This window comes from Microcebus murinus, chromosome 16 (assembly GCF_040939455.1).
Source record: "Microcebus murinus isolate Inina chromosome 16, M.murinus_Inina_mat1.0, whole genome shotgun sequence".
Taxonomy (NCBI): Eukaryota; Metazoa; Chordata; class Mammalia; order Primates; family Cheirogaleidae; genus Microcebus; species Microcebus murinus.
Window position 1 is genome coordinate 26,835,455 of NC_134119.1, and position 12,096 is coordinate 26,847,550.

A 12,096-nucleotide genomic window follows, 5' to 3' on the forward strand; every position below is an offset into this window, starting at 1 on the left:
AGGTAATTCTTGGAAGAGCTCTGTTTAAAAGGAACCAACATCCAGATACACAAGTTCTTTTGCATTTCCCTTGTACTAAGTAGTGTGAAACACAGATGTCAGCTGGTACCCTCTCTGCTCCTTGCAAAGCCTGAACCCCCAACTCTCTGGACTGTGGAATTTCAAAGCCTTTGCCACGGTCCCTGCTAAACCCCATAGGACTTTGGCTCTGATTCATTTATTTTGAGACAATTCATCAATATAGAGGTTCTTTCAACTCTGCCTCAATTCAGATGCCACACTCAGTCCTATCACCAGATTACACACACACACACACACACACACACACACACACACACACAGACACATGCACACTCTTCTTCACTGGGCTTAACTGTGTTATTAAAGATGTGACTGTGATGTCCTGAGGAAGGAGGTCACATCTTACAATGTACAGATTCTGACTGTTTCACTGGCTTCATCTTTTCCTATTTTTTCTCTCTCCTATCTCCTTCTTCTCAGGAGCTAACCAAATTTTTTTTTTTTATTTTTAAACCTTGAGCATGCTTTAGGGACCTCAATGAGTGGCTTTTCCAAGTGTTTCATTTAAATAAATTCAATGACTCCTCCAAAGACAAATAGTGGTAGGTAAAAAAGTTCCAGCTTGTAACTAGGACGAAAGCCATAGCCTGGAATTTCTGATTATGGTGGGCATTCATAGAAATGCTACAGGCTCTCCTTTTAGCCAAACAAAGTCAAACATTTGAGAACAGTTGTCATATCCTATGCCTACTGTTCCTTCAGGTGTCATCCCCATGGTCCAGTTTCTCTCCAGAACATCCCACTTGGTGATATCCCTTTTCACAGCGAACTGACCAGAAAACTCCTGGCACAGTTCAAACCAGGGATAGTAGCTTCTTTATTCTAGATGCCACATATCCATTACAGCATATTAAGGTCCATTGGCTTGTTTCCCATATTAAAAAGAAAACTCTGCTTTAAAAAATATTATTTAAAAAAATACTTTACTTTGTTGTAAAACAAAGTCAAATAATTCAGCAGAAAGCAGGAGGTTTCCTATCTCTCCTATCTTCCAACACCTTTGTAGGAAGCCACTGTTAACAGTTCATAGTATTCTTCCAGACTTAAAAAAAGTATTAACACATCCAAACACACAGAGATACACATAGATATTTTTAAAAATAAAAATGTGATTATACCATGTACTCTGCTATGTATTTTCTAACATAACAATATGATTGGGAGACCCACGTGAACATATTTCTTTTAATGACAGCATAGGATTTCATAATGGATATAAGAAATTATTTAGCCATTCTATTTGATAGATATTTGCTTTTTATTTTCTTTGCTATTATAAATGCTATAATGAAAACCCTTATACAAATACACACTTGTGCACCAGGGTTTTTCTGTTTAACATAGAGTCCCAAAAGCTAGGTCAGATAGTGTAAGCACTTCAATTTTGATTAATATTGCCAAATCATCCTTCCAATGCTATACCAACTTTAACTCCCCTCACTTGTGTATAAGAGTATTTGTTTCCCATATTTTCCCCACATTTGATATCAATCTTTTAAAATTTTCAAATATGATAGGTCCAAAAGAATGGTTAGCTTTAATATATACTTCCCTGATTACTATATACATCGATCTTCTTTTCTATGTTTATAAACCATTTGTATTTCTTCTATAAATTGCCAATTTTTCTACTGAATTGTTTACCTTTTTTTCCTCACAGGTTTTTTTTTTATTTTTATTTTTTTTATTTTTTTTTTTTTGAGACAGAGTCTCGCTTTCTTGCCCAGGCTAGAGTGAGTGCCGTGGCGTCAGCCTCGCTCACAGCAACCTCAGACTCCTGGGCTCAAGCAATCCTCCTGCCTCAGCCTCCCGAGTAGCTGGGACTACAGGCACGAGCCACCATGCCCGGCTGATTTTTATATTATATATATTAGTTGGCCAATTAATTTCTTTCTATTTTTATGGTAGAGACGGGGTCTCGCTCAGGCTGGTTTTGAACTCCTGACCTTGAGCAATCCGCCCGCCTCGGCCTCCCAGAGTGCTAGGATTACAGGCGTGAGCCACCGCGCCCGGCCTTCCTCACAGGTTTTTATAGAAGCTCTTTAAATGGTATAGAAAACTCCTTGTTTACCTGTGGCAAATAGGTTCTCTCCTTTGGCCACTTTTTAATGGCATTATTTGTCATAGAGGTGTTTAACATTTTAATATATTTATTATCTACCAATCTTTTCCATTCTGGTGTGTGAATCTTATAGTTAGTTTAGAAAGGCCTTCCCCACATGATGACTATAAAAACATTATTCTATGATAGTAGACACAAATTGCTGTGTTTTCCCTATGTGCTATTTCTCCTCTTCCCTTCCAGGGATAATTGATCCAAGCATAGTCATACCTGACTCACACTTGGGCCAATCAGATTCTCTTTTCCAGGATTTTGAAAACTAGGTGCTTCCCTAGGACGGCCCCAGAGCCACCAAGGTAGTACCTGCTCTGCCCAAGGCCTGGAATTCCAACTCATCTTTTGATTCTGTCAGCTCCTCTAGTATATTCCTAAATTGATAGTTCTGTTTGTTTTTTGCTTAATTTAGCTGAGTTGACTTCTCGTTTTTAACTTTGGACCTTGAATGACTTAGCAGTTAGTATCAGAGTGGGCTGTAGCTGGGAAACTGTTGGGGGAAATGTGGGTGATGTGTGCTTGTTACTGGGTTCAGATGGAAGGAAAGAGACTGTCAATCAATGTCCAGGAGGGGGAAAAGCAAGCCACTCAGTTCACAGCTGTACAACTCTACTTCATTTAATACTTACGATTACCTGGGATGTATTCTAGCTAGTGGTGAAGGGATAGGAGTGTCTCAATTAAAAGGAGATGAGAAATGTTGAAACCAAGAATTACTTCTGACAATATTAAGTAACAAACAAGAAAAAGCCCAGCTCCAACATCAAATGTTCACCTCCTAATGATAGCACAAAACTCAGGGCTTTTCTATGACTATAAATGTATTTTGCTAAACCAACTGTTACAATTTCAGGATTTTGCTGGTTACTGAATTTTAATGCCAACAGAATTCACCATCTTTCCTGGGGTGTTCATGTGGCGTTAAGTGAGTTCATAAGGCGTTAAGTGAGACAACTGAAATAATTATGAAAGGAAACAGAGTACTTGGAAATAGCTAACTTCCATAAATCTCTATTATGCTCTCTAACGCATCTTGCTTTCATGATGAAAACTGCCCCACAACCTAGGTCTCATTGCTTACGGATAATCAGGATATAAGCATTACACAGTCTGGAGAGCAAAATACATAAGTAGAAAAGCAGAGCTAATAAATACCTGGAAGAAATTATAGGAATTCACTCAGTTGCATAATTAAAAATTATAAGAATAGTCATTGATATAGATACAGGGGATGTCAAACCAAAGAGGAGAGAGGATAACTTTTGGATGAGGCCAAATTTCTGGTTGGTATGGTCAAATGAACTTGTGCAGGTAGCATAACAGTTCAGGCACTGGCCACAATTCTAAGGCTGAGTTAGGGTGGCTAGTAGAAACCTGGACTGAATGCTGGATTCAGCGAGGTGATAATGAAAAGCCAGAAAATCTCGGTACAACTAGAGGAGATCAGAGTGGTACATGGGCTCTAAAGGCTCAACCTTTCTACTGATACCTTCAGTATGTCCTTCAGGGAATCCACAACATGTGCTCTGCTGGAGGGTGTGCAAAGTGTTGGTGAGGAAAGTGCTAGAATCTTTCAGAAGTGCTTTTCTGGCTGTCCTCTCCACACTGAGACGCTAGTAAAGGGCCTGGCTTCAAAATGGGTTCTTGATCTTAGAGGGCTGGGAGGCATGTCAGAGGCCACTGGCATTAGGGCTCAGAAGTTTATGGTTGTGAGTAATTCACTGTGAAGCTCCCAATAATGAAAATGGAAGGTAGCTAGCTAAGGTCAGTTTAGGTAGCCTACTAAAGACCACATACTAGAGAAACAGCCCCTCTCATCCAATTCCTAGGCTTGGATCATTTCATAGACCCAGAACCCTTTAGTAAGGGAGAGGAAAGGCACCACCAAGGAAGAACCCTGCCATACCACGTCAACACTCATATATAGCCGTGAACCTCCCTCTTCATCTTTCCCTAAGAATCTATAGTTATTTATCATGGTAACTGCAAACTGGGTAAAGGGAAATGCATCTTTTGGGGTCTACTGGGTTCCAGCCTTGAGCCAACTAATTCCTGGAATCCCAGAATGTCACCATGATATGCTAATTAGAATGCAGCCTTTGCAGGTCAGATGGTGGAAGGAGTTTTGGCCCAAACTGGCTTCTCATTAGGAGCTACCTATTAAGTGGCAGAATAGCCACACTGATTCTCCAACCAATTAGACAGGGACCATTACAAAAAGAGCAAATGCAAGCTCCCAGAGCAGTGATCTTTCTTTACCGAAAGTCTAAGTCCCTTGGTGAATTGCATAATCTTAAGTGCTACAGACAACTTTAAAAGCTGCAAGATAATGATGAGATAATCCATTTACATCTCTGAGTTTAGTGATGGCATGGAGTGAGTGTTCACTAACTACTAGTATTAGCTATTCTGTTGTTTCATATTACCTCTCCAAACAAGCCACCAAACAGACTAGCATGAAAGACGGACAGTCTTTACGAATGTCAGTGTACTATGGTAAACTGAATCAGCTGGAGCGGCAGATTTATAGTTGCTTTCCCCAGATGTACTCTCCTTTCTACAGATTAACACATAACTCCTGGTTATGCTATTAATAGGGGCAAATGTATGTTCTTTTTAAGTTGTGCAGACTATCTAAGGCAGTTACCCTTTCTGAAGACAGGAGCAGCCTCAGTGATAAATAATCTTGACCTTTCTATTCTGTGATCTGGTTCATGAGGATTCACAGGACATCACCCTGATAACTATACTGATAATACCAAGCTAACAGAAATTAAAGAGCAGGAAGTTATCTTAGATATACATGCTAAGATGTACACAATACAGTGGCCTGCCACCTCAGCCAAATCTTCTAACGGTCAAAGACCTGCAGCATGATAGATCTCTCCTCCAACATAAAGGACAATTTGCTGCTCCTTGCCCCAATACTCCTCCCCTGCTTAGGATGAGGAACAATGCTTCTAGGCCATTTTGGGTTTGGGGTATAGCATAGCATACCAGCAGTCCCCAATCTTTTTGGCACCAGGGGCCAATTTCATGGAAGACAATTTTTTCATGGACTGAGGAGATGGCTGAATGTGCTGGGGGTGGGGGTTAGGTGGGGGTGGGGGAGGTGATGTGGAGCTCAGGCGGTGATGTGTGGCCCACTTCCTAACAGGCCACTGACTGGTAGTGGGCTGTGGCCCAGAGGTTTGGGGATCGCAGGCATATACTATATGCTTGTATCCTGCTCCAACCCATTTATTGAGTGATCTGAAAAGAGAAGGCTCTCCAGCTGACCTAGGCCATGGAGATATTGGCTCTGATTCTATGGGGCTCTAAAGTGCTTGTGGTAAGACTAAAAAGGAGAATCATAATGAAAAACCTAGGACATGGGGACAAGACCATGCTCCCAGCTTAATATTGGGATCTAGAGTGTAGACCGTATGACTGACCATAAGGCACTAGGTATGCAAATGACTTCAACTCCTCCTCATAAGTTAGGTATTATGTGATCCAATAAGCCATAAATTTGGACACGCCAAGCAGAATTCAATCATCAACTGGAAGTGATGTGCATAGGATGCCTGCTACACAACCTACTCCCTCAACAGACACTCCTGACTGCCTGCTGACATCAACAGTTGACTGAAGGAAGAAAAAAGTCCAGCCTGGTACACAAATGGCTTGATGAGACATGCTGGCCCATGCTGGAAGTAGACTGCTGTGGGGTAACCTACTTAACCAACGGCTCTGAATGAGTATAAACTGGAGCAAGAAAAGAAATATTTATGTGCCATGTGAACCCTTACCAGACAGTACTCATTGCTAAGAACACAGGAGATGATGGTCAGCTCTTTCCTTTGCTACCCCAGTGCTGGCCCAATGAGCTCATAAACATGGTGGCCATGATAGCACAGCAAATGGCTCTCATCACAATATCTACCTTAATTTATGCACTGTGCTTCCAGACACTATCACCATCCAGGGATTTACTGGAAGGCCTTTAACATTGGATCTCAGGGAATATTATCTCCAAACAAAACTCATGGCAATGTGGCCAGGCATGGTGGCTCACGCCTATAATCCTAGCACTCTGGGAGGCCAAGGCGGAAGGATCGCTCAAGGTCAGGAGTTCAAGACCAGCCTGAGCAAGAATGAGACCCCCGACTTTACTAAAAATAGAAATTAGTGGAACAACTAAAATATATAGAAAAAATTAGCCGGGCATGGTGGCGCATGCCTGTAGTCCCAGCTACTTGAGAGGCTGAGGCAGAAGGATTGCTTGAGCCCAGGAGTTTGAGGTTGCTGTGAGCTAGGCTGACGCCATGGCACTCTAGTCTGGGCAACAGAGCAAAACTCTGTCTCAAAAAAAAACAAAAAAAACAAACAAAAAAAACAACCTCACGGCAATGGGATCACATATTCCATCATCCAGATTATGAAACAGTAAAATGCCTATCATAGACCCAGGTACAATGCTGAGGATGGGATGCTGTCTTGTGGTACATGATAAATGTTCTCAATCAATAATGAGCATTAAATGGTGCTGTTTTTCCAAAAGCCAGAAAAAAGGGTCCAAACTATTCCATTAAACTTTTGCCTGGTAAATGGTCTCCTGCTTCAACTCTTTCTGTCCCTTTCCATCTATTCTCCATATAGTAGTTAGTGATTTTCTCATTCTCCACTGCCCTAAGCTCTTCACTAGTGGAGCAGGTATGAGTGGTGATCTACCCACCCAGTAACCATCCTTCCTTTCCTCCTTTCCCAGAGCTCTTATTCTGTAGGGCCTGTCCACCCATCCCCTACATGGTCCAGGAATAATAATCTAAACTGGTCTCAGCTAACCATCATAACCCTATTTTTCCCTTGCTTGTGACTGGCTTAAGAAAGAGCATGTGATAAGGCAAGTCTCCAGAAGCTTCTGGGAAAATTTTTCTGATAAAAGGAAAAAGTGGTCATCCTTTGCCCACTGGACCTTGTTAGAGCTCCATGTGATGCCTAGAACTGGAGAAGCCATTGTGGCATCATGAGAGGAACCAGCCTACAAGATAAACTGACACATGGCTTAGTGGAAGGGTGTGAAGGAAAGTGATAGTTTAGCAATGATGAATAAACCAATTCTGGAACTGCTCCTCTACGTTCTTAAGTCCATTACCCTCTCCCTAATCATTGCCACTTTAGGTCAATCTACCAGCACTTTTGATCTTAACAACTTCTGCAGATCCTAACTATATTTCCTGCAACTATTCTGATCTCTCCATAGGCTACTCTCCATATAGAAGCCAGAGTCATCTTTCCAAAATACAGATCTGGTGGGTCCATGGCTTTCTACTTCTCTCATGGAAAGCTATAAGATTGATGGTCTGGCTAGCCTTCTTTGTTTCACCTCTTTCTATTCCCTTGAATCTCTGCCCTTTAGCCATACACATCCCTTCTTTAATTTTTTAAATGTGCCCTTCCCTTACTCACCCTCACTCCTGACAATTTGCTCCTGCTATTTCTAGAATGTTCCTTACTCCCCTTTCCCTGCCACCCATGTCTATGATTAGGTATCAATTAAAAAAAAAACAACATTTATTCAAAGAATCTCTTCTGACCTGGGATTAGAACTGGTGGTTTAAACATGTTCCACTTCCTTGTGGGAATTATTAAAAATACAAATCTAAATACTCAAGATGAGACCTGTGCTCTGCAGTCTACCTCATTGGTAGACTGGTCCTCATTTCCAGACTGAGCTACTCCTACTGTCTACTCTAGACACTTTGAAACCCCTGCTCTATACTCTAAAAGGCCATCTCTTAATATGGGCTCCTACAACTATGCACTAGTCCTTTATATTCTGTATTGCTGATTGGACTTATGTTGTTATTTTTGTTCTTGTTTGTGGGGTTTCCCTACTGGACACTGAGTTCCATGAGAGTAGGGATTGGATCTGTTTTTGCTCCCTACCATAACCCTGGCAGCTAGAATACTACCTGGCACATATTAGATGCTCAAACAAAAGAAGTAACAGATGTGATGATGAATAGACAGATGGATGGATGGGTGGGCAGATCTTTTTTCAAGTCCTATCTATAATCATACAGGAAGAGAATCCAATAAATTTGGTAAAAACTTCTCACCTCTTAAGCATTAGAAACCTGTTTTCTACCCCATGACTCAAAAGGCCTGACCTTAGTTAGGTCTGCCTTCCTCTCATCTGATACGCCACTTTCAACAAAGAACTCACATTAAATTCCTCTCTGAAGAGCTTATTGTCATCAGCCATTCTCCGGTTAATCTCCTCTTCCAGCTTGTCCACAGGCAGGGGTGGGTACTTCCTGTTGGTGCTTGGGGATCTGGCCAGAAGTGGCACACTTTGGGGCTCTGCAGTGCAGAAGAGGGGGGGAAGAGGTCAGGCAGGTGCCCTGGGGACCCAGCCCCTTTTCTGGAGACTAAATTGGGGATTGTTTCTCATGGATCAAGCCTCCATGATCTAGGGCTGTTTTCTTCAAGTTGTTTATTTTTCCCCTTTTTTATAGTCTTATTTTTTTTAAAGGATGAGGAAACCCCTAATTTCTTGATTTTCCTTGTGAGAGTTCTCCATGCCATTAAGGGGTGCCTTACCCACATCCTCAGTGCGGCCATTGGATAAGCGGAAAGAATTGGAATGGCTCCCAGCTTGCTTGTACTTCTTAAACCTAATGAGAAAATGTTCATAGTGAAAAATGAAGCATAGAGGAGCAAGAGGCAAGTCATTGGCTGTGTATTCCTACTTATCAACACAGCCTTTCTAAATCTCCTTCATCAAATAATCAGGCTCTTTCAGAGACAGGTCACACACATCCTGAGGCAGCTCCATGCCCTGGTGACTGCATACCCTGGGCTACTCTTGTTTACCCTCAGCATACTAGAATTCAACCCAGGTAACACCAACAGTATATTCTGGCTGGCATGGCTCCTCTGTGTAGCCCTAGTTCCAAGACCCACTGAAGAGGACAGCTGTAACAGGTGGAGAAAGGATGAGTGAGCGGAATGCAGTGGGAGAGGTAGAAAGATCTATATCAAACAAAAAATCCTGGTATTTCATCAGTGCAGGCTGGGAGCCCCCAGGGAGAAGCCCAGAGCTTCAGACTAGGTGGGCACAAGTCTCCTGCAGAATAATGGGGACATATGCCAAATTGTAGGGGGCACACAAGGTTCCCTTCTCTATCCTTGGAAAACAAGAGGGGGCACAGCACAGGTTAAGCCAAAGACAAGGTAAAGCTAAACCCAGTTAGTCAGGGCAGTAGCTTAAGCAACAAGAGAACAAATGCACCTTGGGTTCCCCTTCCTTGCTTCTGCTCGCTATTTGAGTGGTAATGTCTACAGGATCCTGAAAGAGGAATCCTGTAATTCACATGGTTCAGCTCAGCACGTCAGGGTCCCAGAGGGGGCTGGGGACAAAGCCCCAACTAGAAATAAAGTAGGCTTTTGTTGAGCATGTAATCTTACTGAGGCCCTTTTAGGGGTTGCTTCAACAGGACTAGATCTGAAGATCCTGAAACATCTGTCACTAATAAAACAAACTGTGGCTTCTTACCCCAACCTCCAAACAATCATTTGGGCTTTAGATTGAATTGCAGTTGGGGGACTAGGCTTGGAGAAATGAAAAAGGGGAGGATCCAGGGCTTAAGGAAGACTATGTAGAATTTTTAAACCATTTCTAAGTAGAATCTTAATCTTAGCACTATCATGAGTCATTTCCCCTCTATCCTACTCATTGTTCTTATCATACTACCTACTGGACTGTGTGGGCTTACTGAGACACTGGAGTATTGAAACAGAGTCTAAGCAGAAGGATTAACATGCTCACCTTAACATATAGAGAACTATGATAATAAACACGATCACTAGCAGAGAAGACAGGGCCACCATCACTGCAATAATTGGCGTCTCATCTGAAATCAAGAGAATAGAGTAAGTCATTACCACATTGTGCAATGGAGGGCTCAAGTCAGCTGCTCAGGGAAACACCCTGATGAGGAAGAAGAGCTCATTCAGTACTTCTGCAGATGGCAGGACATGGAAACACAGAGAGAAGACAGTGTGAATGTGTACCTCCCACTGCCGCTACCAGGGTGGGGGAGAGCACAGGGGCAAGGGTGACATGCCTATCCTATCTCTGATATACATCTATGTATTGTCTCCCTGCATTAGAATGAAAGCTTTTTAAAGGCAGAGACTTAGTTTTATTCATTGCTGTAATCTTTGAGCATAAAACAGTATTTAGCACATAAAAAGTACTCAAATAACTGCAGGCACAAACACATCCAATCCTGATGGTAGGCTGGGTGTGCAAGGCCAATACCGTATTCTCTCCTAGCCTCAATGGGCTCCATCTAAAGGAAGATGGGAAAGGAAGGGAAAAAGACAGTTTTCCTATCATAAACCCAAATGGCTTCCTGGCACAGAGAATATTGTTCCTGATTAAGACAAACAGACATCAGACCCCTAGGCACTATGTATCAAAAACTGCTGGGAGCTTCTATACATACCCTGCTCCCCCAGTCTCCTCTTGCCAGGACCCTAACTATACCAACATGCAGCTTGGAGACATGGCAACCCTCTGTTCCACAGGGCCTGGCTTCCTTTCACCCAGTGCTTAGCCTCATTTCTCATTCAGCTGACTGTGTGCCAAGTCATCCTTGTCCACTCTCACCTCCCACCATGAACTACACCACCAGTTTGAGTTTGTATCTATCTTTACCATTTTCCTACCCGCTAAAAGAGGGGACACGTTCCTCCCATGTAAAGGCCAATCCCATCACGTATGCTCTGGATTTATATCCATTTCTGTCATCTCAAAGATTTCCTGACATCATTTACCCAGCTACTACCAGTCCTGTGTTATTCTTCTCAGCTAACTTCTCACGACAGGTGTCTAATTTGTTTTCTCTAATTCCTCACCTCTGGGTTCTCCTTAATTTATCTGCTCCAATTCTCACCTTCAGTGCTCTGTTTAAACTGCTCAGCCAGGACACCAACAAATGGAATATTGTCAAATCCAATGACACATTCCCACCTTCATCCAATTCAACCTCTTAGCATCATTTATTCAAAAAATATTTATGGACCAGCAATTGTATGCCAGGCACTGTTTAAGACATTGGAAATGGAGAAGCGATCAAGCAGACACGTGATAGAAAGCTTATGTTCTGTGAGGGAGGAGGAGGACACTGTTCACGAACAAGCCAATACTTAAATTCAGACAGGGACAAGTGCTATGAAAGAAAAAAAGCAGGGTAAGGAGATAGAAAGTGACGGGTTAGTGGGCAGTGATAAAGTGGTTTGGGAAAGTCTCTCTGAGGAGACTGTATCTAAGCAGAGCTCTAAATAACGTGAAGAAGTGAAACATGGAAAGACCTGGGAATTGCAAGCGTAATAGTCCATAGGAGCTTGATGGGTTCGAGGACTAGTACAAAAGCCAATGTGGTAGGAGATGCCAATGAGGTAGGTGGGCAGGAACTAGCAGACTCAGGGCTTTGTAGTCCATGGTACTGAGTGTGGCTTCAATTCTGAATGTGATGAGAAACACCATGTGATTGGAGGGCTTCTGAACAGAGGAGAGATATAACTGGATTTACATTCTTTTAAAAGATCAGCTAAACTGACTCATAAGCAGCAGCTATGAGGTGGGAGGTAATCAGGCAGAATATGGTGTCACGGAAGCCTAGAGCAGAGTTTTTCAAGGAGGGAGTACTCAACTCAAATACTGCCTACAGAGTCAGTAGGAAGAGGTGAAATAAAACCAGATTTCACAAGATGGCAGCTATTGGTGACTTTTTTTTTTTTTTTTGAGACAGAGTCTCGCTTTGTTGCCCAGGCTAGAGTGAGTGCCGTGGCGTCAGCCTAGCTCACAGCAACCTCAAACTCCTGGGCTCGAGTGATCCTACTGC

General features: G+C 42.5%; 1 protein-coding gene and 1 long non-coding RNA gene across 4 annotated transcripts in view; one reads left to right on the plus strand and one right to left on the minus strand.

The window, feature by feature from the left end:
• The window catches only part of PTPRA (protein tyrosine phosphatase receptor type A), a 134,729-nt gene that overhangs the window by 35,898 nt on the left and 86,735 nt on the right, over positions 1-12,096 (minus strand). For 2 of the 3 annotated variants that reach the window (XM_012754914.2, XM_012754913.2), the window contains 3 exons: positions 10,014-10,098; positions 8,786-8,859; positions 8,409-8,545 (listed from right to left, as the gene is read on the minus strand). In XM_012754914.2, the coding sequence (XP_012610368.1) occupies positions 8,409-8,545; positions 8,786-8,859; positions 10,014-10,098 (296 nt within the window). Of the gene's footprint in view, positions 1-8,408; positions 8,546-8,785; positions 8,860-10,013; positions 10,099-12,096 lie in introns of those variants that run through there. The other variant, XM_020282016.2, reaches the window with a different exon arrangement.
• LOC142876876 (uncharacterized) overlaps positions 1-12,096 on the plus strand; it is a 105,068-nt gene that overhangs the window by 33,331 nt on the left and 59,641 nt on the right. The gene's annotated exons all lie outside the window — the stretch shown is intronic.